This window comes from Talpa occidentalis, unplaced genomic scaffold (genome assembly GCF_014898055.3).
Source record: "Talpa occidentalis isolate TD23 unplaced genomic scaffold, MPIMG_talOcc4v2.1 talOcc4.4, whole genome shotgun sequence".
In the NCBI taxonomy this organism is placed as follows: domain Eukaryota; kingdom Metazoa; phylum Chordata; class Mammalia; order Eulipotyphla; family Talpidae; genus Talpa; species Talpa occidentalis.
In genome coordinates, this window is record NW_023604295.1 from 38697872 (window position 1) to 38721836 (window position 23965).

The following is a 23965-nucleotide window of genomic DNA, read 5'->3' on the forward strand; positions in this document are numbered from 1 at the left end:
CTGTTATATACATATTTGATATAGAAATATTTACTTGTACTTTATATATATTCATAAACATATATATGGGGATGTGTGAAAAGATGGATGTGCAATCATCATTGCAACATTGTTTTAATAGCAAAAGACCTAATACCTAAATATCCATCAGTATTTGACTTTTTTTAAAAAATGGTATATCTAAGTAAATGTATTTATGCAGATATTAAAATACATTCAAATATACATAGGCGGAAACACCAAGTATAGAACAGTGCACATATGTGCTTCCCCTTGTGTCAAAGGCATGAATGCACTTATGCTAAACATCACTGAAAGCATATAGGACATCTGGTCCCAGTGGCTGCCTCTTGAAAGGGAGCCTGGACACTGGAGAACTAAGGTGGGAGGCATAGTGACTCTTCGTGTACACTGCTTCTAGTTGAACTTTTTCTTTACCATACCCATTAGTTACACTTTCTTTTAAAAAGGAATTAAAAAAAATATTTAAACTATGGGCCTTGGGGTTATTGTTATGACCTTAACAAGTATTGTACAAAAGACATCATGTGAAAGAGAAGCACATCAGTACACAGAGAGGTGAGAGGGAGATAAGTCAGTGATGAGAATGTGTAGAAAGTACTCAAGAAGCTTTGCTGTAAAAGCGAGAACAGAGATAGAGTAATAACTGAAGTTGGAAGCATGATCAAAAATAGGAATTGGTTGGTTTGTTCGAGGTATTTTTTCAAGTTAGGAAAAGTTTTAGCATGTTTAAATGCTCATGGGAAGGCTCTTTGAGACAGGGAGTGAGAAAGGGTCATTCATGGTCCCCATAAGCCCTCTGAGATAGAGAGGGGGTTGCCATCACAAGCACAGGTAGAGGCATCTGTGCTCCTCTGTAATGAGATGTCAGGGCAGGAGGAAGGCAGAGACATGCCAGTGAGCAATGGAGCAAATTTCTGAGTGACAGTTTCTATTTTTGTGAAACAAGTGGTGATATTACTGCTGAATCAGAGGAAAAAATGGAACATGGGCAGCTGGTATCTCAGAAACTTGAAGAGAGATTGGTTTGAAACTTTATTTCAGAGAATGGGAGAGCAAACTAACCAGACATAGAAAGCGCGACTAAATGGGCTTGGCATTCGTGAATTTTTAGCGCAACCAACCAACAGATATGTTCTCTGTGACTTTTCCCAGGATCACCTAGATGTCCCAGTGTAGAAGAACAGAAAGCCAAGAGTGGGATTGGGGCTTTGTCAAAGAGCACCAAGCAATCAAACGTAAAGAGCAAAGGGCCTCCCAGGTGGCGCAGCGGTTGAGCGCTGGGTTGCGAAGCTGCCCGCAGCCTCTGCGGCGCCGGTTCGATCCCCAGCTGCTCCCCGGCCACCGGAGGAGGGTCCCACATGGCGCGCAGACCTCTCCTGCCGCCCGCTGCTCCCCTCAGCAGTGTACTTCGGTCCTTCTGCCTGCTCTGCTCCCCTCTCTGGCTCTGGTGAATTCTCTCACCCTCCCGCGCTTCTGACTGTACCCAGTGCATGTATAAACAAAACAAACAAACAAATAAATAAAATAAAACATGCCTCTAAAAAGAAAAAACAAAACAAAACAAAAAAAAAAAACGTAAAGAGCAAAGAAAATATTAAACAGAGACTTCTCCACCCCCCCATCCCACTTCCACCATCTTCAATTTATCATTCTCTTCAAATATTTTGTCACTTATTCATATTTCACAAATATGTGTGTGTTCTGGCTAATCTGCCTGAGTAATCTAAAGAGAGGGGGAAAATTAAGAGGGGCATTGTTATGTGAAGGAAGGGAAAGGATTTAACACTTACTGGATATCAGAGTGCTTGATATTTACAAACTTAATGTCCTTTGTCATAGAGTAGGTATTGACTATTTTTTATTCCCCTTTCCAACAAAATTACAATGAAGTCATTATTGCGCTCATCCTGAGATCTTACATTGGTGGAAAAACTCACCTGTCTCAAATCATACACTGACAAGGCCATGGAAATGATGGACATGATTATGATGGCAAAAGCATATTCTTTATAGTCTTCACTAAACCACAGACAGACACTGAAGAGTTGAAATATGTAAAATGGATTTAAAACCTGTTGGAAGACACAAAAATAGGAAGACAAGGGAGATATTTAGGTTTCACACTTAGCTATTCATTGACTTGTTTGTTTTCATAATCCTCTCCATGACATAAATCTTCCCACACAATATTCTTATTATATTTACTTAGCAATTGCCATGTGCCAACATTGCACTAAGAAACTTTACATGAATTTGCTCATTTAATTTCCATAATTACCTGATTAACCACAGTTATTACTTATCTTCATTGAAAAGATGAAGAAACTGAGCCATAGATTTTGAAAAACTTGCCCAAAGTCACACAGCTGTGACTGTCACAGACCAGCAATCTGGCTCCAGAGCACTTATTTTTAATCACTGTTGCACCTTATAATATAGAAAATAGTGCTTCATGCACCTCATGCTAAGCAACACAACAATTGTGTAGATATTAACATTTCAGTGCACATTTACTGGCCTTCAGAAGGGTGAATTTTTAATTCAGATTTACCAAGTTAATACGCTTTCTCATTTATTGTTCTCTAGGATGCAACACCCACAATCCCAGAGCCATTAAAGTGTTTCCTACTCATTGATGAGGTGAAGACTACAGGGACTCACGAGTATAGAAACACAGGCCCATGGTGAAAGTGGTGAGCTGTACACAGCATCTAGAAAACTGTGGGGAAAGTAAAGGCTGACCCCAACAGCTGTGATCCTGCTTTGGTTAAAAATATTTTGGGCCCTTACTTAAATTCCTTCTAGTTGACAGTCATCTGTCTTAAACAAATACAGCAGTTCTTGACTCTGATTACAGAAGAAACACACAGATACTTTTTCTATAAGTTTCTTTTTGCTTTCTTTCATGCCTGAAAGCTTGCTAGAAATATTGAGAAAGCACCTCCACTATAGTAAGCTTTATTTAAAGCAAGGAGGAGGGCCTCCCCTGGTGGCGCAGCAGTTGAGCGCTGGGCTGCGAGGCTGCCCACAGCCTCTGCAGCACCAGTTCGTTCCCCGGCCACCGGCGAGTGTCCCACCAAAAAAAAAAAAAAAAAAAAACATATATATAAAGCAAGGAGGAAAAGGAAGTGTAGCAGAAGACGCAGAGTACATCTATATGTTTGTGGCTTCATAATAAGTACCATAAAATGAAAAATAAGCCCAGTGATTGAGTCAAATCTAAAAAGTTCAACTTAGTGACAGTCACATTGAGAGCCATCAAATTGATAAGGTGAACAGCTGCTTTTCTGCCTATAATTCTGAATGCTGGAGAAATGACATATGTTGCCCATAAGAAAAGGACTTGGGTCTTTCAAATTTTATTTACTATTTTAGTGCCACAAAGTTGATATGAGCTAAGAAGCCTAAGACTAAAGAAGAAAGAAAAGAAACATTCTGTTCAGCCCATCATTAGAGCAAAAAGACACCTGACAGTCACTTTTTATACTGGCTCAGGCAGTGTATGCAAAGCACTGACTCCACGTAAAAGAGTAGAAAAGAAATGTAAAGAAAACATGCTTGGAATTTTCTTTGATATTCCAAATTATAGTTACTTTTAACATGCATCATTGTTGGTCATTTAACTAGTCCCAAACTGACTATTTCTGTCCAGCACCAAGGAAAAACACTGATTACCTCCTTAATGAGCAGTTTCCAAATGGGTGTGATTTCCACTTTGATAGTATTTGGCCCGCATATTAACCTCCTGTAGGGAGCAATCACAGGGCATGGTTACAACTAATAAAAGTAAAACTCACTTCTCACCTATTCACAGAAAGATCTACTCCATGTTCCCTTTCTCACCATGGGGTCAGTGTAAGCCCCTGTTACACAGCATCCCCATCCTTATCAAAATTACTCAGGACAGGGAGGGTTCCCAGGCACAATAACAATAAGTATGATCATATTTCATCTGTTGAACTAGACTCTTCCTGGGGCCTAATTACTTCCCTAGTGAGAATTTAATATTAACCATTATTTCATTCAAATAGTTTCAGTATTGGTGCTCACTCAACTCTCTCTCCAACTTGGGCTGCATGGATGAGGGAGAAGATGTGTGATCACAAGAGAATAGTTTTACTGATAAGGAATACTGCACCCATTTTCCTACTCCTCTTCAGTTCTGGGAAGCTACAGAATTTGTTTTAATGTGAGTGAAATTGTTTTGGGGTCTTAAAAATACACATAGAGTTATAAAGTCCTCTCATGGAAAACTCAGAGATATGTTTCTTTGATGAGGTAGTTATTTAGCTGTGGTGAATACTGGCCACTCTCTCTGTGCCTCTCCATAGTCTTCCAGGTCTGTGGCTGGCTGAATGTATTAAAGCTGTGCCTCTCACACTTTAATGTTCATACAGACAACTCTGTGATCTTTTAAATGTGGAGTTTCCAATTTAATAGGGGTGAGGTGTGGCCTGAGAGTCTGCACTTCTGATAAGCTACCAGGTAATTTTGATGTACCAAGACCCTAGGTCTCTTCAAAGTAATGAAAACGAGCACTGGGAGGTGTGAGAATCATAGAAACTGAGAACCAGCAAGTCCTCTTCCTCCTTTTTAACAATTAGGAAACTAAAGCTCATTAGGGAGAAGCTCTTTGCTCAAAGCCATGCAGTGAATTAGTGGCAGCCACTTAGCATTCAAAATCCAGTGGCCTCCCTAAGCCTTGCTCCTCTGCCCAGGAACTGAGTAGGAATTGAGGAGCTATAGTTTTGTATGATATCCTTCTGCTATTCACAATCATTATTATTTGTTTTCACAGTATAATAATATTGATATTTATTTCCTGGTAATACTCAACACTTTCGCAACCTTATTGTTATAATAACATTGAGAGCATTGTGTGGGAAGATGACTAAACACAGTCAGAAAAATGAGACTCAGTCCTTAACACTTTCATTTCCCATCTGTGTGACCTTCTTCAGGACATTAAACTTCTCTGCGTCTCATATTTCTCATCTGTTATATTGTAATGATGAGGATATCGCTTCTGCCCCCGCAAACCCCAAAACTGCTCAATATAGTTAAGATACAGTGTATGAAAGCATTTAATTTATAATACTAATTAGAGCATTACAATGTTTTCTGATATTGATTTATTAAGATAACTATCTACAGCATTCTCTATTAACTAGTAGCTGTCCTTTCGAGATGGTATAGGTAACAATATACATGGTACCTAATATCTTGTTCTTCTCTTGTTAGACCTGATCCAAATTTTAGATGTATCTTGGCAGAGCTGAGCCATTCTTCCAAAGAGCTAAAATAATAATAACAGTGAGACAGACATGTTTAGCAATAATGTTTTTGTGCTATTATTTTATTTTTTTGGAATACAATTGCTACACTAACTTACCCAATTTTCTGGAACTGTCCTTCCAAGTTGTTCCAAACATATCTTATTTTCTGTACTTGTATGCATCTCACCTGCAAAATGAAAAATACTAAGAAAGTCTCCAGTTTGAGGATCAGAAAATATATATCAGTTTAATGATTAAGGAAATATTTGTTGCAGCAAAGATAGAACCCTACTACACAAATTTAAGATTTTTGCTTTTTCCTAACTTACTCTATTCCTTCCTATTACACAACTGGCATTCTTTACTAGAACCTATAATTCAATAACCTGCATCACGGACCTATTATATGGAGAAGCATGTGACTAAAATTAAACTACTGCCTTCCACAATTTTAAAGATTTATTTATTTATGCATACAAGAGCTGGGGTACAGGTAAGAGATGTGGTGGGGTGAGAGGATTCACCAGAGACAGAGTGGGAAACAGAATAGGCAGAGTGACTGAACCACACTGCTGAGGGGAGCAGTGGGTAAGACAGGAAAGGTCTGCTTCGCCATGTGGGTTGCTCCCTGGCCGGCTGGGGATTGAACTCAAGCTGCAGGGCTGCTGATTGCTTCACAGTGCAGTGCTTAACCCCTTGCGCCACCAACGAGGCCTGGCATTGAGCTTTCTTGTTTCTAATTTCCTTAAACAATTGAACCTGAATCTAATTTCCTTAAACAATTGAACCTGAATCTTCATTAACTGGTATCTGAGCTAAGCACAAAGAGAAACAGTGAGATTGTCTTATTATATGGAGCAATGACTATAACCTCATTTTGTCCATTTGATGCCTAGATCCCACTCAAGAGGTTCTGATTTTATTTGTCTGGGGTGCAGCCTAGTTATAAACATTTCTAAATTCCTCAAATAATTCTAATGTGCAATCACAATTGAGAAGCAGTGTTCAAGAGTTCCTCTTAGTACTTCAGCTTCCCCATGAATAACTGGAGGCAATCGGTCAGATTATCTCTAATTTCTACTGCAGTTCTTCTGAATATGTCCTAGACCTACAATAGTAGATAGATTTTAAAACTAAGAAGAGCATGTAGCTGGTACATAGTAAGTGCTCAATACATTTTTTATTAAATAAATAAGTGCGTTGTACAAGCACATATCAACTAGAAATTGAGTTTAAATCCCTAAACTCCAAGGCTTGAGTTACTTCAAATGAATCTTAGCCCTGTTCAAGAAATATATGTGTGTGCACATGAGCAAGCATAACCATAAGAGTCACAGAGAGGCCTATTTCTCAGTGAATTGCTACCTATCAGAGGAGGCCACCTGTAAGCTGGAGGTGCTTCGTCTTTTTGGTTTTTGTTTATTTGGTCAGTTAAGGCAACAGGCTGATAACAATTAACAGTAGAGAAACTGCTCAGCAATTTACTTTTTTAAAAAAAATTTTAAGATTCATTTATTTATGCATACAAGAGCTGGGGTGCAGGCCAGAGGTGCGGGAAGTGAGAATACTCACCAGAGATAGAGTGGGGAGCAGAACAGGCAGACTGACTGAAATACACCGCTAAAGGGAGCAGCGGGCAAGACGGGAGAGATCTGCTGTGCCATGTGGGTCACCTCTTTGGCCAGGGATCAAATTTGCGCTGCTTCACAGTACTGCGACTTAACCCCTTGAGTCACTAGGAAGACCCCGCAATTAACTTTTATTATTTAAAAAAAAAATTGACTTGAGCACACCAAACTAATTTAAACAGCTATCCACAAATACATAAACCTAAGAAAAAAGGCTGCCTTATGAAATGTTTTCAATGTGAATGTTAGCTGGTAATAATCCAAGTGTTCTAGTTTAATATAGTGAAGAAGGAGTAACCTACATACATGTGAGTGACAGAAGTCACAATAAGGTAATTTTGTAGACATAAGCTAATTCCCTAGAATACTCCTGAGTAATTAGCTTTACTATAAGATAAACCCTATATATAGATGATAATATGGGGCCTGATATTACTACGAGCTAATATGTACTAATCATTCTCTATGTACGTGGAGCTGTACTGATGTTTGTGTTCCTTTATTTACTTAATTTCAACAAAGAATATAATAGGCAATTATATTAATCATTTTGTACATGAAAAAACTGAAATTCAGAAGACTTAGTAACTGATCCCAGGTTGTACAGCTTAGAAGAATGAGGTGGAGATTTGAACTGGCGCTCTGACTGATTCCAGACTTCTTGTTCTCTATAAAGTTCCACACTGTTAGCTGAGGATTGGTCCAGTGGAGGAGCTGAATGTAGTCTTATATTTGGAGGGGTTGGGAGATTAAATTTCTCTAACATCAGCAGTAACCATAGCTACTTACCTTTAGCTCTGGCTTTCTTATGGCTCTATTTATGATGAACTCCTCATCTGCAATGAGAGGGTGGTCAGGAGTGAGAGCAAATGCTCTGTTTAATTCTGACAGACAGATCCACACTACCTTTTTCCAAGAGTAAATTTGGAATTCATCCTGAGGAAACAGACATCAAAACCCCCATGAGGTTAAGAGCAGTCATCAGGTTAAAATTCAATCTGAAAATCATCATTTCAATTTTATTCTGTGTGTGTATGGAGTTAATAAACAGCCTAGACAGAATTATATGCCTCTGAAAGCTGACAGACAAAACCCCTTTAGGGAAAAAAAGGTTATATCCCTTACTGAGAATTTGATGTGGACATGCAGCACAGTTAGTGTCAAGGCAGTATCAGGTAAGAACTAGTTCTCTCTATTCCCCTCCAACCCAAGGGATTATAGACAGATACAAAAATCCACAGGAAAAAAAAAATGATTTCGCAAGAGTTTCTTAGGCCTCTGTGGATGAGAAAGTTAGGTCACTAAGCCATCCCTATCTTTTGAGGCTTAACTTAAATTCTACCACTCCCAGAATAGCCCCTTAACCACCATTTTGCCATGGTGGGGGAAATACTGTCACTATGTTAACTCCAAAGCGCTCTAACTGTCCCTTACTTGTGCTTCTAATCACTTTATGCTTTGTATTTTCTTATTTCTTCTAGGCTCTCTTACAGGTAAAGACCATGTTTTCAATAAAGGTTAAAGATAAAGAGCAGAAATAAAGGAACTGCAGTCTGCTTGGTGAGAGTAATGAATGCGTGGGGGAAAAAACTGGCTTTGTGCATTGACCTTGCCCAAGGGTAATTTTCAATACATTAGCACAGGTACTACCTTCTTTCTTGACCCTGATTAAAGCTGCTTTCCTATGCGACTCACTGATGACTTCATCACAGAATAAAGCTGGAGGGAGCAGGACTGGGTTAACAGACAGCACAATTGTCCTTTAAAGACTGATGTGGCAATAGTATTGGCTACTTCTCTGAATGGGCAAATGCTGCCCATAAAATCCACTTGGATGCCTGGTAAGCTTCAGGAGCTAGGAAGGATGACAAGGGGAGGTCAAGTCTGGGAAACTTTAATGCTCAGTGGATGTAGGTCAGATTTGAGAATTGTGTCCACCACATCCACTTTGCCATGAAGTGTCTGAGGTGATGTTGGAAAAGGTAGAGATGAAAATATATAGCAGTTGTAGCTGTCACTTACATCATTTTCCTTAAGGGAAGTCTACCTGCGTGCCTTTGTTCCTGCTCCTTCTTTAGCTTGGAATACAAAACCTTCTGTCTTTGTGTTTGCCTGTGGCTACATTCTAAGCATCCTTTAGGGTCTAATTCAAAGTTCACATATGAGAGCCATCCTAATTTCTCTGGCTGATCTTTCCTCTAAGCAATCCGGGTACTTGAGAGTCTTACCACGTTCTACCTCATTGCATTGCCCTCTGCCTGTCCACTTTATCATTCCTCTTGAACTGTGGGTAGGGACTGTATCTGATGCATGTCTCTTGCTCCAGCCAGGACTAGCACAGATTCTGAGGGAGAGAGAATGATAGAGAGACAGAGAGACATATACAGACAGAGAGAAAGAAAAAGACAAAGAGGTGAGGGGAAAGGGAGGAAATCAAAACAAAGAAAGTGGGGTGGGACAGAAGAATGGGGGAAACAATAGAAATGTGAAAGTTAATGAATAAATTTTTAAAAACTAGCAAAATTAGCTATTACTTCCATTTTTTTTAAAAAATGACTACATCAAAGCAAATCAGATTTGCATAGCATTACCTTCAGAGCCTAAGACACCATGATGGCTAAATTTCTAATGACTGGGCCTCTGAACCAGTAAACACATTCTAGGTATTGTGAAGTAAGCAACCAGCTCCCTAGAACACACCTTCGCATAGTGTAGCATTATATAACTTGGCATTGATTATATCAAAGAGGACTTTGTTTGAAGAACTTTGAATTTCTAATAATAACAATAATAAAAATCACTAATGTTTATCTAGCACTTACTTTGTTCTAAGCACATAGTACTGCTTATACATTATTTCTAAAACCCTATGAGGTCATTACTGTTCATTAGCTTTATTATTTTGCAGGTAAGGAAACCAAAACACAGTCAGTAACCATTAGAGCAGGAATTTGACCCTCACTTGCCCCTCCAGAGTCCCCTCTAGTCTTCCACTCTACTCTATATTTTGTTTAAAAATTCACTTTGATTGGACTACCATTTTTATATCCAGCCTCACATAATTTCTAGATAAATAGGAAAGCACCATCTAGACTATAAGCCTCTGGCCACCAAGTGAAGAAAGACTATTAGGGAGATAGCTACTCTTAATCCTCTTAAGTGAATTAAAATAATATTAGCTACTAATTTTCATTGATTACTTAGCAGTTTGTGAAAATTATTTCTCAGTTAATCTTATTTTAAGTACATAATTCTTCACTTGTGGTATTACCATCTCCCTTTTGCAGATGAGAAACTTCTCCACCAGCAAAGTTATTAATTGTTCAAATGGGTATGAAAGAGATAGAAAGGCAGAACGGCTCTAAATCTTGATTCTTTCTTCTTTGTTTCAATGAGTTGTTCCATGGTCCTATGGTGTTTGTGTCTCATGTATGAAAATCACCTTGAATTATGCACCGTTGAAAAAGCAGCATCTCACAGTCTCTACTCTTTCAGCAGCAGAAAATCTGATTCCCAAAACCAAGCTGTTACCCTTTGGCCCTGGTGACAGCAAACAGACCTTAAGACTGTAATGTTTAGAAAGGTAAAGGCAAGGTGAAACTTTGAATCTGAAGGTCTCAAAGGCCAATAATAACCCAGTGTAGCAACTTCATGCCTTAGTCTAGGTGATTAAGAATCACCAAAATTCATCTGTACACCTCCATCATTTTATGATCTATAACATCACTACATTGAAGATTCTTGGATATATGTGCCTTTAAACTCATTTCCCAACATCCTGTCTCCCGTCCCCCAGTCCTCTAGCTCAAAATTTTGTGTAACACTAACTAGAATTCTTGGCATTAAAGATACCACAGTGAGGCAACAACTTTTCTTGGAGAAAGGTAGCAATACTATTTTTTATTCTGACAGACTCTGTAAAAATATCCATATTGTTTAGGAAAGTCACCCAAACTTTTTAAGGGGAGAAAAGGCAAGAAGTGGAAGGAAAGTATGACAATGCCAAGTGTTTGCTCCAGAAAACAGCATCCATTTATCCCTCGGTTTTCAGTTTGGTGTTGTCCAGTATGGGAAGAGCACAGGCTCTTTCTTAAACTCAGATCTCATCTCCAAACCATTTTTAAAAATCATGCAACCAACTCTCTGGGCCCCATTTTTCTTCATCTGGCAATCTGGGAATGATAACACCACATTTCATGGATATTTAAAGGATTAAATGTTATAATGTGTGATGCACCTGATCTGCGCCTGGCCCCTGGCAGGGAGCAGCAAATGCTAACTGGCATATGCCACCAGGGCTTGTTTCCGCAGCAGGTTGTCCCTGAGATCTCCCTGTAAATAGGAACTTGAAATTTTTAGGGAACTTGAAAATCTCTGAGAGTCTCTCTTTATTTTTCCTCTCTGAAAAAGACACACCTTTATCTGGAAATGGCTATTTCCACTTCAGTCTGGCTCCCAGCTCTCACAAGCAGCTAATGATTTTTTTTTAAGGATTTATTTATTTACTTATACAAGCACTGGGTACAGTCAGAAGCGCGGGAGGGTGAGAGAATTCACCAGAGCCAGAGTAGGTAACAGAACAGGCAGAGTGACTAAATTCACTGCTGAGGGGAGCAGTGGGCATGGCAGGAGAGGTCTGCCGCACCATGTGGGACCCTCGCCTGGCGGCAGGGGATCGAACCGGCACTGTGGAGGCTGCAGGCAGCTTCGCAACCCAGCACTCAGCCGCTGCAGCACGGGGGAGGCCATAATGATCTTTAAAATACTTAAATACACCAGAGAACCACCCCTTGAAATAATTACTCTATCATGCAAATAATCCAAACGATTTGTCTGGAAAATGTGGACTTTTAGCATCTCAAGTCTCATTGAGCAGATTTTACCTCCTTGTTATCCAGAGAATTAACCAGACAAGTCCTTGAACTCTAAAAGAATAACCTTTAAAATAATTCAAGAGTGCTTTCTAAAGAACTGAATATATACAGGAAACCTAGGTTTGACCTGGACAGAAAGACAGAGGGAGAAACGTGGGCATTTTTTATTTCCTGGGGCTTTGCCCTTTCTGAACCTGGAAATGGCAGGCTAACTTTTGCGTTCTGAACTGTAGCATAATAGTTACTGCAGTTCAGGACAAGTGACTCGTCCTCTTGTGTAGGGATTCACACCATAAAGTATGATTCTGAGCTTGCTTTTTAAAGAAAAAGTCACCAATGCAAAGTTTCAAAACATTAGGACATCAGTACTCTTTACTTAGAGATGGATGCATTGTGATGCTAAAAAGTTGAACTCTAGCTAAGGTGAAGTACTTAGAGAATTATGGAAAAATGATAAGTTAAATTTCTCAGGTTAATTCTAATACTCTTGAAATACATTTAGAGACTCAAAACTTTGGCATAATAATTTTCTTTCTAGATTTAAGTATCATTTTTTTTTCTTTCTTTCCCTCTCTTAGCCAGACCTATTGATATACTGACATGTTGAACTCATATTCCCAAAGTTGCTTAGCTGGGAAAAGTTGGCATTAGCTAGCATGGAGGATTTGGTTATAAAATATAGAGAAAAAGTACTAAGCATTGCAGAACTCTCACTAATTATTCTCTCAGTCCCCCTGGGACATGTTGACCCCCCAAAAAGGAGGGGGGAGAGGAATAGTCAAAGCAGGAAAGTTATATAACAAAGCAAAGGCTATATCTATGTTTGTATGCAAAGAAGAAAAAGAAAACCCTGAACAACTCAGCTTATGATTTTGGAGAGATTCTTTTTTTCTTTTTTGTTTTTACCATCATTTTCAGAGTGGAAAGGGACTGGTGAATTTAACTTGCTGATAGTCTGAACTATCTGGAGAGGCCATGTGTAGCAAAAAGTAATGAATAATAAATTAAAATTAGTTTTAAAAAACAAAAGTAACCAGGGCCCATGGAACGCCTCCCTGCCGGTCAGTTCCCATCTCAGCACTGTGCCCATACCACCTGACTCAGTCCTCATGCTGGGGAAGTAGGTGCTACCCACTCAATGTTAGGTTGCCCCACTCTCCAGAAAAGGAAAGGGACGAGAGGGGAGGTTAAGTAACTTGCCTCTATGAATTAAATTCCCCCAAATTCATGCTGAAGCCCTATGCCTCAATGTGACTCCATTTAGACAAAAGACCTTCAAGGAAGTAATTTAAGTTTAAATGAGTTCATAAGGAAGACACCTTAATTTGATAGGGCTGATGTCCTTATAAGAAGAAGAACAGAATTTTCTCTCTCTCTCTCTCTCTCTCTCTCTCTCTCTCTCTCTCTCTCTGTCTGTCTCTCTCTGCCACATCAGAACACAGAGAGAAGGAGACCATCTACAAGCCAAGAAGAAAGGCCTCACTAGAAGGCAACCCTGCTGATAGAGCTCAGATTTCTAGTTTCAGACCTGTGAGAAAGTAAATAAATGTCTGTTGCTTTAAGCACCCATCTGGTATTCTGTTATGGCAAAAGAGCTATTGGATTGCACAAGGCAGGTCAAAAGTAACACTTGGAATCAAACCCAGATGCCACTTCATGGTACTGTCCATTGTGGGCCCTGGACAATAAGTAACAGGATCTCCAGTCCCAGCTCTCGTTCAGCTCACTCTGTAGAAGTTTTGTTTTTGCTGCTTACAGCTATGGGAATCATTTTTCTGAGGCTCTCCCCCCCCCCAGAATCTCAGGGACTTCTGAGATTGGCTTGGAATGGGAAGTGAGGGCATGAGATTCATAAGGAGGAATGTATATTTAAAAGAAGCGTTGGGCCTCCCGGGTGGCGCAGCAGTTGAGAGCTGGGTTGCGAAGCTGCCCGCAGCCTCTGCAGCGCCAGTTCGATCCCCGGCTGCTCCCCGGCCACCGGAGGAGGGTCCCACATGGCGCGCAGACCTCTTCTGCCGCCCGCTGCTCCCCTCAGCAGTGTACTTCGGTCCTTCTGCCTGCTCTGCTCCCCGCTCTGGCTCTGGTGAATTCTCTCACCCTCCCGCGCTTCTGACTGTACCCAGTGCTTGTATAAATAAATAAATAAAATTAAAAATTAAAAAAAAAATAAAAGAAGCATAATGCGTTTTTCTCTTTTTCAGCATGATATTTTACTTTGTGTCTTTGTAATAGTGCTGACAAGCCCCGTAAGATGATTTATTTTAGATTTGATCCACTTATTTAATTGAATTAAATAATATTGAACACCTGCTATGGCCATATGCTAGATGCTGTGGGGAAAAGAAAGCCAGGGTCATTGTCTTCAAAAACCTAGAATCTAGGGCCTCCCCGGTGGTGCAGCGGTTGAGCGCTGGGTTGTGAGGCTGCCCACGGCCTCTGCGGCACCGGTTCGATCCCTGGCTGCTCCCAGGCCACCAGAGGAAGGTCCCACATGGCGCGCAGACTCCTCCTGCCACCCGCTGCTCCCCTCAGCAGTGTACTTTGGTCCTTCTGCCTGCTCTGCTCCCCGCTTTGGTGAATTCTCTCACCCTCCCGCACTTCTGACTGTACCCAGTGCTTGTATAAACAAAACAAACAAACAAACAAATAAATAAATAAAAACATGCCTCTATTAAAAAAAAAAAAGTTTAAAAAAAAAACCTAGAATCTAATAAAGAAAACTACAAAAATGAATATGGAATAGTAAGAAAAAACTCTAAATTTAAAGTCAGAAGACAGACTCAAGACCTCTGCACGCTACTTTTGACCAGGATCATTCTCGACACCAGTACCTTTAGCTCTTATCATCCTTTGATGCTCAGGAAAGCCTTTCCTGACTTTCTTGACTCACACAAATCTCTATTATATAATCCTGTCATAACTTTAGAAACCTGTCCTAAGTTTCCTAGCATTTACAAATTTGGGATTTGCATATTTATTGTGTGGTGATCTAGTGAACCACATGTGGTCAAGAACCCTGATTTTACTAATCATTATACCCCTCCCCACTGCCCATGAATGAGCACTGTGGCTGGCTTAAAGCCTGTACTTTTGTGATTTATGAAGGAAAGAGAAAGGGGTAGAAGAGTGGGGGAGAAAACGAGAGGAAGAGAGAGGGAAATCCTTGACATTTACCAGGTTACAAAGTTACATATTCTCTCTGTTATCTTCATCTATAAATCAGATATGATAATGCCCATTTTCCAAGATTGTAATGAGAATTAAATGAAATAATCAATGAGATGCTGTTTTATAAACTGTGAAATAAATAGCATTTTGAACATAAGGCAGACTGCAAAAAGCATTCTGACAGTTAGTGATGAAAATGTTGAATGAAAAAAGAATGAAGAACAGGTGATTAATTCCCTCCAGAGTAGAGGCCGAGAATGTATCAACAAAGACTTAATAGAGATGATAGCATATAGCTGAGGAATGGATAAGTTTAATATGTAGAAATAGAACACTTACTTCCAATACTTACTCTATAAAGAGTGTGTGCTTGTGTGTATATAAACTGACTCTTCACCAGAATGTCACTCAGTAAGCACAGACATTTCCATCTAGTTTGCTCATAGCTATATATTCCCAGTCTATAACAGTGTCTAGCGTATGATAGGTATCCTACACATATTTACTGAATGAATAAATAATTATGAATCAATAATATGAAAGAATGAAAGAATGGAAGAGGTAAGGAATGTCACAAGAAATGTTATGAGTAAAAACATAGACAAAACATAGAAAATGATGTTGGGGCCTCCCTGGTTGTGCAAGGGGTTAAGTGTCAGCACTATGAAGCTATCACAACTACTGCAGCAAGTCAGATCTCCCACTAGGCAGCTGACCCACATGGTGCAGCAGACCTCTCCTGTCTCTCCCGCTGCTCCCTTCAGCAGTGTATTTCAGTCAACCTGCCTGTTCTGTTCCCCACTCTGTCTCTGGTGAATCCTCTCACCCCCCACACCTCTGGCCTGTACTCCAGCTCTTGTATGCATAAATAAATACATTTTAAAAGAAAAAAGAAAAGAAAAGAAAATGATGTTGACTTGGGAAGCCTGGGTTTCCAGATACCAGGGAAGGAGAGCTGGAAGGAGGTAAGGGATCCAGGAACTATGGACACAGATGCTGATGGCTGTCCTGGAGGGCTGGTGGGATTTAGATAACACAGATGAGAAATGATCAATCTAAGTCAAACTAAAGCACTGAGATCTTCAGGTAAAACTGAAAGGAAACCACTCCCCCATGAAAAAGAAATGCCCTGACTCAGGCCTAATAACCAACCTGCACAAAATTCTCCTCTACACATCATGGGTCGTTGACAACAGGTGACATATAATGACAGAGAAGGAAAAAATGTGTGTGTAATTATAATAAAGATGAAAACTATGGAAATCATCATGAGCATCTAAATTCAAAATGCCAATGAATGTAAATCATGTTATTTGCATAGAAATGTGCCATTGCTGCAGATATTGATTAATATTCAGAAGTAAATGAATAAGAAATAAAATGCCACTTTTAAAATTATAAAAGAAAAATGTAATTACTCTTATCTTTTGGAAAAACCTCACTCTTAGAGGTTCTTAACAAGAGAAGGGGAACTGAAAATAAACTGCTGTTAAAGACTTTAGTCAGTAGTACATCATGACCTTCTTTTTTAATGTTAAGAAATGACTACCCAATCAGTTTCTGTCATAATGATCTGTAATCTTAGCAGTGTGAGATTGATGATAAATACCAAGTACTGATTTTCTAATAACATGAAAAACAGATATACAACACATTTTCATGTAGGAGTCTTTCCAGTCTGGTCATTGTCACATAATTCAAATTAAGTACTTTTAAGGTATCTGTTAATGCAAATTACCTAGTAGCAGACTTTTAAAATACTGGTAACCAAAGCTTATTTTTATCTGAGGCTCAGATAGTTAAAGTATCTGAAATAATTGAGTTCTTGTCTAATTACATAATGACTAATTTAGAACCTCATTTATTTGGAGAGTCTCTGGCATAGCAAATTCATTTAAAATGACACACAAGTGCAGGTAATTAAAAATTAAAGTTGAAATCAAGATGCAAGATGAAAAAAAAGGAAGATTAAAGCTGGTTTAGACTGCTCTGATTAGTTGTGGAGGGCAGTGAAATGGGAGAAGGACTTAATAGACTTGCAAAGAGGCAGAGGATGGAATGCAATTCCATGAGCACCAATGCTCTTTTGAATCTTTTCAATATATGTCCCGTTGCAATGCTGGCAGGTGCAACTGGAAGAGATGACCTCAGAGCACAAGTCAGTGACAGAGATTCTCAGTACCAGCCACGGGAAGCCTTCCCCATGTCTCCTGTCCTGGGAGACAATGCCAGTACTCCTGAGAAATAAGGGAGGACACAGCATGAGGTAGCAGGCCATTATACACAGATGCACCTAGTCTATGCCAAGCCCTTTAGTATAGTAACCTCATGCAGCTGCTTGAGCAATAACACACACATAATCAAAATGCTCTTTGCAAACGCATTTTACCAGTTTGCAAATGACGTTTATATAGCCACTCTCACTTTATCCTCACACCACCCAAGACAGAACAAGCACTTTCACTGGACCCATTTTACAAATGGAGGCCCCAATTGTTTAAGGAATCAACCTAAGGTTGACATATCTAAAGTAGGGTTAGAAGTAAAAAATTTTGACTCCAAACCCCTAAATGTGCCATGCTCCTATTTACGGGCACTATTTCTCTCACTCTTTCTGTATTTTTTCTTTTTTTTTTTTCCTTTCTCTTCATTTTCCTTTCGCCTACTTCCCTGTCCACTTCTTTCATTTCCCTCCCTTCCATCACCAATTCCTTGCTTAGTTCCTATTATTCCTGTCTGTGCCAGCCAATTAGACATCCTAACTTGAAGAGTCTGGCTGCACAACTGAAAGGCACAAAGCTTTCCCATTTCTCAGGTGTTTTTGCTGCAACACTGACCCCTGATAACTCACTGGGGGAAGTGGAGGTAACCTGCAGGATAGAGGTAATTACTTTTCCAAACCCTATTTTCACTCTAGTTCACTGAATTTCAATGGAGGGGGTCAATCTATGAAGAGTCCAAAACTGTGATTTTTCATGAGTTCTATTATTTCCACTCAGAACCCCAGAAAACAAAGCTATCCCTGCCTTTGCTCCAGTAAAGACCCTCAGTCTGTATCAGAAGAACCACTTATAACACTTTGCCAAACCTGGATCATTCTTCTTGAGACTTATAAATGCATATTGACTGTGCCATAAAGCAAATGTACAGGCAAATTCCTCTCCTAAGAACCAAGTGAGCTCACAAATGGGAGTGATAATACCGTAACCTAGCATACCGTTTCTCAAAGGATGGTCCCATATCTCAAAGGATGACATTATCTGAAGTTTTGCAAAAAAAGGATACTCTTGGACCACAATCTAAGTTGAATGGACTGGAAATTCTGGGGGTAGGCCCAGAAATCTGTGTTAGTTAATAAGCACGCCAGATGATTCTGATGCTGGTGAAGTTGGGAACCAGAGTCTAAGTACAGGTCCATGGAAAGAGCTCTGCACTAGGAGCTGAGGTACATGACACATAGCCTAATCAGGAGCATGGGTAAAGTGTGTCTGTATCCAGTCCCATTTCCTCATTCATCAAGTGAAGTCTTTCCTGGTGAGGATCAGGAATGATTCTGTCATATGCATTCTGTCAACCTTCCTGACCATCATTATGACTTACTCTTACTCCACAATAGTCTTGCCTTCTCAGTCTCAGGACTCAGTTTAACACCCGTCATGGTCCACATGTCAGCTCAGCTGTGATATAAGTCAGGTGGTCTTTGAAGTGACCAGGATCCAGAACAAGGCCAAAACCAGTGGAATAATTCAACAAAACAAACTTCATCCAATTCATAATATAACTGAAAGCTAGCACCAGTTCCATTAAATTTCAGATTGAAATGTCGATTTGGAGTAGGGAGGAGAATCAGTTATAAGACTTGTTGCTTTTTTCCCCAATTGCTGCATTAAATAAAATGTTTATCGAGGGCCTCCCCGGTGGTGCAGCGGTTGAGTGCTGGGTTGCAAAGCTGCCAGCGGCCTCTGCAGCGCCAGTTCGATCCCCGGCTGCTCCCCGGCCACTGGAGGAGGGTCCCGCATGACCGCAGACCTCTCCTGCCGCCCGCTGCTCCCCTCAGCAGTGTACTTCAGTCCTTCTACATGCTCTGCTCCCCGCTCTGGCTCTGGTGAATTCTCTCACCCTCCCGCGCTTCTGACTATACCCAGTGCTTGTATAAATAAATAAATAAATAAATTTATATAGAAAAAAAAGTTTATCAAAAGAGATTGCTATATATCAAAGGATGCTAATATCCCAGCCAAAGTTGATTTATCAAGAATTTGCTTGTCACTCTGTTCGAGTTGATGCGTTGTTGGAAACAGTATATATCAGCCAGAAAGGGTCCTCCAGAAGACTATACTTTGTCTCTCATTAACAGGAATATCCACTTCAACATATCTACCACCACATATTTATGAAATCTCTACCACACACAGGAATTAGGGATACAGCAATTAATTAGTTAGACATGGTCCCTTTCCTTGTGTAACTGGTAGTCTAGCAGGGACAATACAAATTACCTTAGTGTAATGATTGCTAGGGAGCACTGTTATCAGAGCAAGTTCAAGAAAACTCATCTAACATCAGGGCCTTCCTTTTTTAGCAAGGAGCAGCAATGAATTTGAGGATAACATGGCAGTACTTATGTAACCTAACATATGGGCAGCATGCAACAAACTCCTGCAAATAACCATGACTCTCAAATAAGCATCAGAGGACAAATCCCACTAGGAAGGGTGCTCCCTGCTCCCTTCTCAACTGCCCCCTTCCCTTCCTCCAGAGTAACTCCAGTGGAGGGGAGCAGGGATAGACACAGAAACCTCAGTACACAGAGGGAAGGATCAGTGTGAATGTTTTAACTTGTAGCCTGATTTTACTACTTTGCACTATTACTTTTAGTTATAAACATGGTTATTCCCTGCTTTAATATTCACAAAACTTTAAAAAGAAATGCCCCTTGAAATAGGTCTTCTTAATTAAACCCCATCATACACAAATGACTGAATCCTCACTAAATAAATGCAAGGCTGTGATGGAACCTGAGGCTGGTGCCTCTGCTTGCCTTGTGCACGTCTCCCTGCAGTCATCCCATAACCGGATGCCCAGGAAAAAGTGCAGCCAGATACAAAAGCAGGTACACACTTACTGTTGTCCTCAGCAGCACAACATCTGCTTCTTGCAAAGAACATGGGACACAATTTGCCCACACATGCCAGGCAGGTTTCCAGTAAAACACCAGAGGGAGGATCCCAAGTGAGAAAATGGATCCAGCATGGCAGAGGATTTTCCGGCAGCCTTGAGTCCGGTAGCCGAATATCTCCTGTTGTAGAACCAAAATGACCCTGAATATTAGTTTAGCACAATAAACAATACATGAACAAATTATAATTTTTGTGATTAAACTAAGGACAGAGAATGAAGAAATTGAAGAGGGTGAGAAGAGGATAGGGTGAGAGGTAGAGAGGAGAAGAGTTCTCTGATGGTGTGATGATCAGCACTTTTCCATGTGCCTATTCACCATCTTTATGTTCTTGGGAGAAGTATTTATTTAGCATTTTTTCCTATTTATTATTGGGTTATTTGTTTTCTTGCTGCATTGTATGAGTTCTATGTAGAATTTGGATATTAGCCCCTTATTGAAAACTAAATGTTTAAATTTTCCCCCATTGTTAGAAGGTCTTTTTGTTTTAATGACAGTTTCTTATATTACACAAAAGCTTTTTAATTTGATATAGTTCCATTTGTTTATATTTTGTTCCTCTTCCTGTTGGAGATGAGTCCACAAAGACATCACTAAAGCCATTGTTGGGCAGTGTTTTGCCTGTTTTCTTCAATGCATTTTATGGTTTGGGTCTTACTATCATGTCTTTAATTCATTTTGAGTTAATTTTTGTTTAAGGTATGAGATGGTCATCTAGTTTCACTCTTCTGCTTGTGCTTGTTCATTTTTCCAAACATCATTTGTTGAAGACACTCTCCTTTCTCAAATGTATATTCTTGGTTCCTTTGTGATACATTAAATGTTACAAATATAGATTTTGGGGTTTATTTCTGGGCTCTCCATCTATTCCATTGGTTTACGTGCCTGCTTTTGTTCCAGTATTGTACTGTTTTGATTATTATAGCTTTGAGTATAGTTTGAAGGCTGGGAGTTGATACTGCCACTATTCCTCTCTTTTGTCAGGATTACTTTGGCTATTCCATGTCTTTTGTGGTTCCATATGGATTTCAATAATGCTTCTTCTACTCTCTTGAGGAATGCCATTGGAGCCTTGATAAGGATTGTATTGAATCTGTATTTTGCTTTGGGTAAGATGGTCACTTTATTATGTTAATTCTTCTAATTCATTATCAGAGAATATCTTTCCTTTTTTCCTATCGTCTTCTGTTTTTATGTTTTTTTTTTAACAATGTCTTATAGTTTTCACTGTCCAGGTCCTTCACTTCCACCATTGTTAAGTATACTCTAGTTATTTAATTATTTTTGTTTGTGATTGTGAATGGGAGCAGTCCCACTCTTGGGCATCTAACCAAAGGATATGAAAACATCAATTCAAAAGCTCTGTGTTCTGCAGTTTTTTGCAAAATTATTTATAATAGCTGCAACATGGAAACAACCTAAGTGCTCACTGATAGCTGACTGATAGCCACACTGTAGAATACTATTCACCCATACAAAAGATGAAATACTGTCATTTACAATAAAATAAAAAGAATTCAAGGAAATTATGTGTAGTAAAGCAAGTGAGAATGACAAGACAAACATTGGACATTAACATAATGGTTATTTAACAAAGTAAAATAATTACAGATACTAATGCACATTAATAAATGAAATGAGGTTTCTGAGGTTCAGAGGGAGTGGGAAGGGAGAAAGTCAAGGGGTATGTTAGGGATTTGATGGGGAGAATAAAAGAAAGGTGACACCAAATAAGCAGGACTTAGAAGATCTCTGTCAGGAGAGGGGGCATGTGGATCTTGTCTTGCACGGAAGTTTTGAATGGGTGTCTTGAACCTCAGGCTCTAGTGTTAAGCCCACTGTACAAAAGTTTCCCTAAATAAACTGTAAGTGTGATTAATGGATGTACATTCTGGTTGCTGAAATCAAATTACCTTCTCTATTTTGGGGGAAACTTATTTGATCCCACAGCTATATAGCCCAATGGCACCATCTCCATTGTCTTGGTGTTTAAAATGAGCTCAGTAGGGCTTACTACAATAGCAAGGGAAGCAAATTCAAAAAATAAAGAAATGGCACTACATCAAATTAAAAAGCTTCCATGAAATTTTAGGAACTATCATTAAAACAAAAAGACATTCTGCCAAATTGGGGAGGAGGGGATTAAGCATCATAAATCCAAAAAGGAACTAATAACTGAATTCTACAAAGAACACATACAACTTAATAAGAAATCAAATGACACAATCAACAAATGGGCAGGAGAGCTAAATAGACACTTTTCCCAAGAAGACACACAGACAGCCAATAGGCACATGAAAAAATTCTCGTCACTTATTTTTATCAGGGAAATGCAAATCCAAACCACAATTAGATACCATCTCACACCTGTGAGAATGGCCCACATCAAAAAGAACAGAAAAAAAAATGCGTGTTGCTGATTGTGGAGAAAAAAGAACTCTCATACACTGTTGGTGGGCATGTAAACCAGCCCAACTTCTATGGATAATAGTATAGAGGTTTTCCAAAACATTAAAATAGATCGACCATATGAGTCAATAATCCTAGGTATCTACAGAAGCATACAAGAACACTAACTCAAAGGTATATATGCACTCCTATGTTCATTACAGCACTATTTACAATATCCAAGCTACAGAAACAACCTAAGTGTCCAAAGACAGTAAATGGATAAAGGAAATGTGGTATATTGCAAAATGGAATCCCACTCAGGTATAAAAATAAGATTAAATCTTGCTATTTGCAATAATATGGATGGAACTGGAGGGAATAATGCTAAGCAAAATAAGTTAGTAGGAGAAAGATAAATTTTGGATGGTTTCACGTATATGAGGAATATGGGAAAACAAAAGGGTTACATAAAGACAAACTTTGAAAGCTGACCACAGAGACGAGGCATACAGGAGCAGAGGGAGAGGGAGAACGATGAAAATTGAGACTGTGGGTAAGATCACAAGGAACTATGGTGATGGACTATGGGTGCTTTGGTGGTGGGAGAAGTATGGTAACCATTCCTGAGGGGAGAAATCATATATTGCCCCCAAATTAACAACAATGTAATAAAAAAAAGTAGCATCTTCTAAAAGAAAAGTTTACTTCCCTAAAGATAATCCCTTTTCCCTTATTTCCAATTTTTGGGTGTAAAGAGACTGATTTTACCATAATTTCCATGCAATACAACAAATTATGCTAAATGAATGCAACATAACTCACTGCTTACCCCAACTCTAAATCCTATTCAAATTTCTGCTTTGGTAGTTTCTTGTTTGCCATTCTTTCATGCTAAAGGAAAATTTCTCAGATATCCTTTAAGTTGATTTGCTTAGATACTGGTAAGGAATTCCCAATTTGAATAATCTAATACAGAAATCTTAAACTGGAACTGCAAAAAGAAAGGAATGGTATGGTATGGTATGGTATTTCTTAAAATTATAAATTGGTCCTCCAACTATTTTAATATAAAAGTTATTCATTTCTACCTTTTCTTTAAAATAAAAGCAGTGTAACCATTTCTTGCATTCTAAGAATCAGCTAGAACCTGATTCATTGCAGTACTATTTACAATAGGCAAGAATGGAAGGATCTAAGTGCCCATCAATGGATGAGTGAATGAAGAAGATGTGAAATACACACACACACACCCCTATACATACATATATACATACATACATACATACAAACTGGAATACTAAACATCTATAAAAAAATAGATGAAACCTTGTCATTTGCAACACCATGGATGGAACTGGAGGGGAATATGCTAAGTGAAATAAGTCCGATGGAGAAAGACAATATTGGATATACCGGATGTTTCAC

At 39.2% G+C, this 23965-nt stretch overlaps 1 protein-coding gene across 1 annotated transcript in view; it reads right to left on the bottom strand.

The window, feature by feature from the left end:
* ATP13A4 (ATPase 13A4) overlaps nt 1-23965 on the bottom strand; it is a 176703-nt gene that overhangs the window by 55988 nt on the left and 96750 nt on the right. The window contains exons 2-7 of the mRNA XM_054700455.1: nt 20096-20269; nt 7718-7864; nt 5417-5487; nt 5240-5320; nt 3700-3769; nt 1962-2096 (exon numbers count right to left, since the gene is read on the bottom strand). Coding sequence (XP_054556430.1) covers nt 1962-2096; nt 3700-3769; nt 5240-5320; nt 5417-5487; nt 7718-7864; nt 20096-20269 — 678 coding nt within the window. The remainder of the gene's footprint in view (nt 1-1961; nt 2097-3699; nt 3770-5239; nt 5321-5416; nt 5488-7717; nt 7865-20095; nt 20270-23965) is intronic.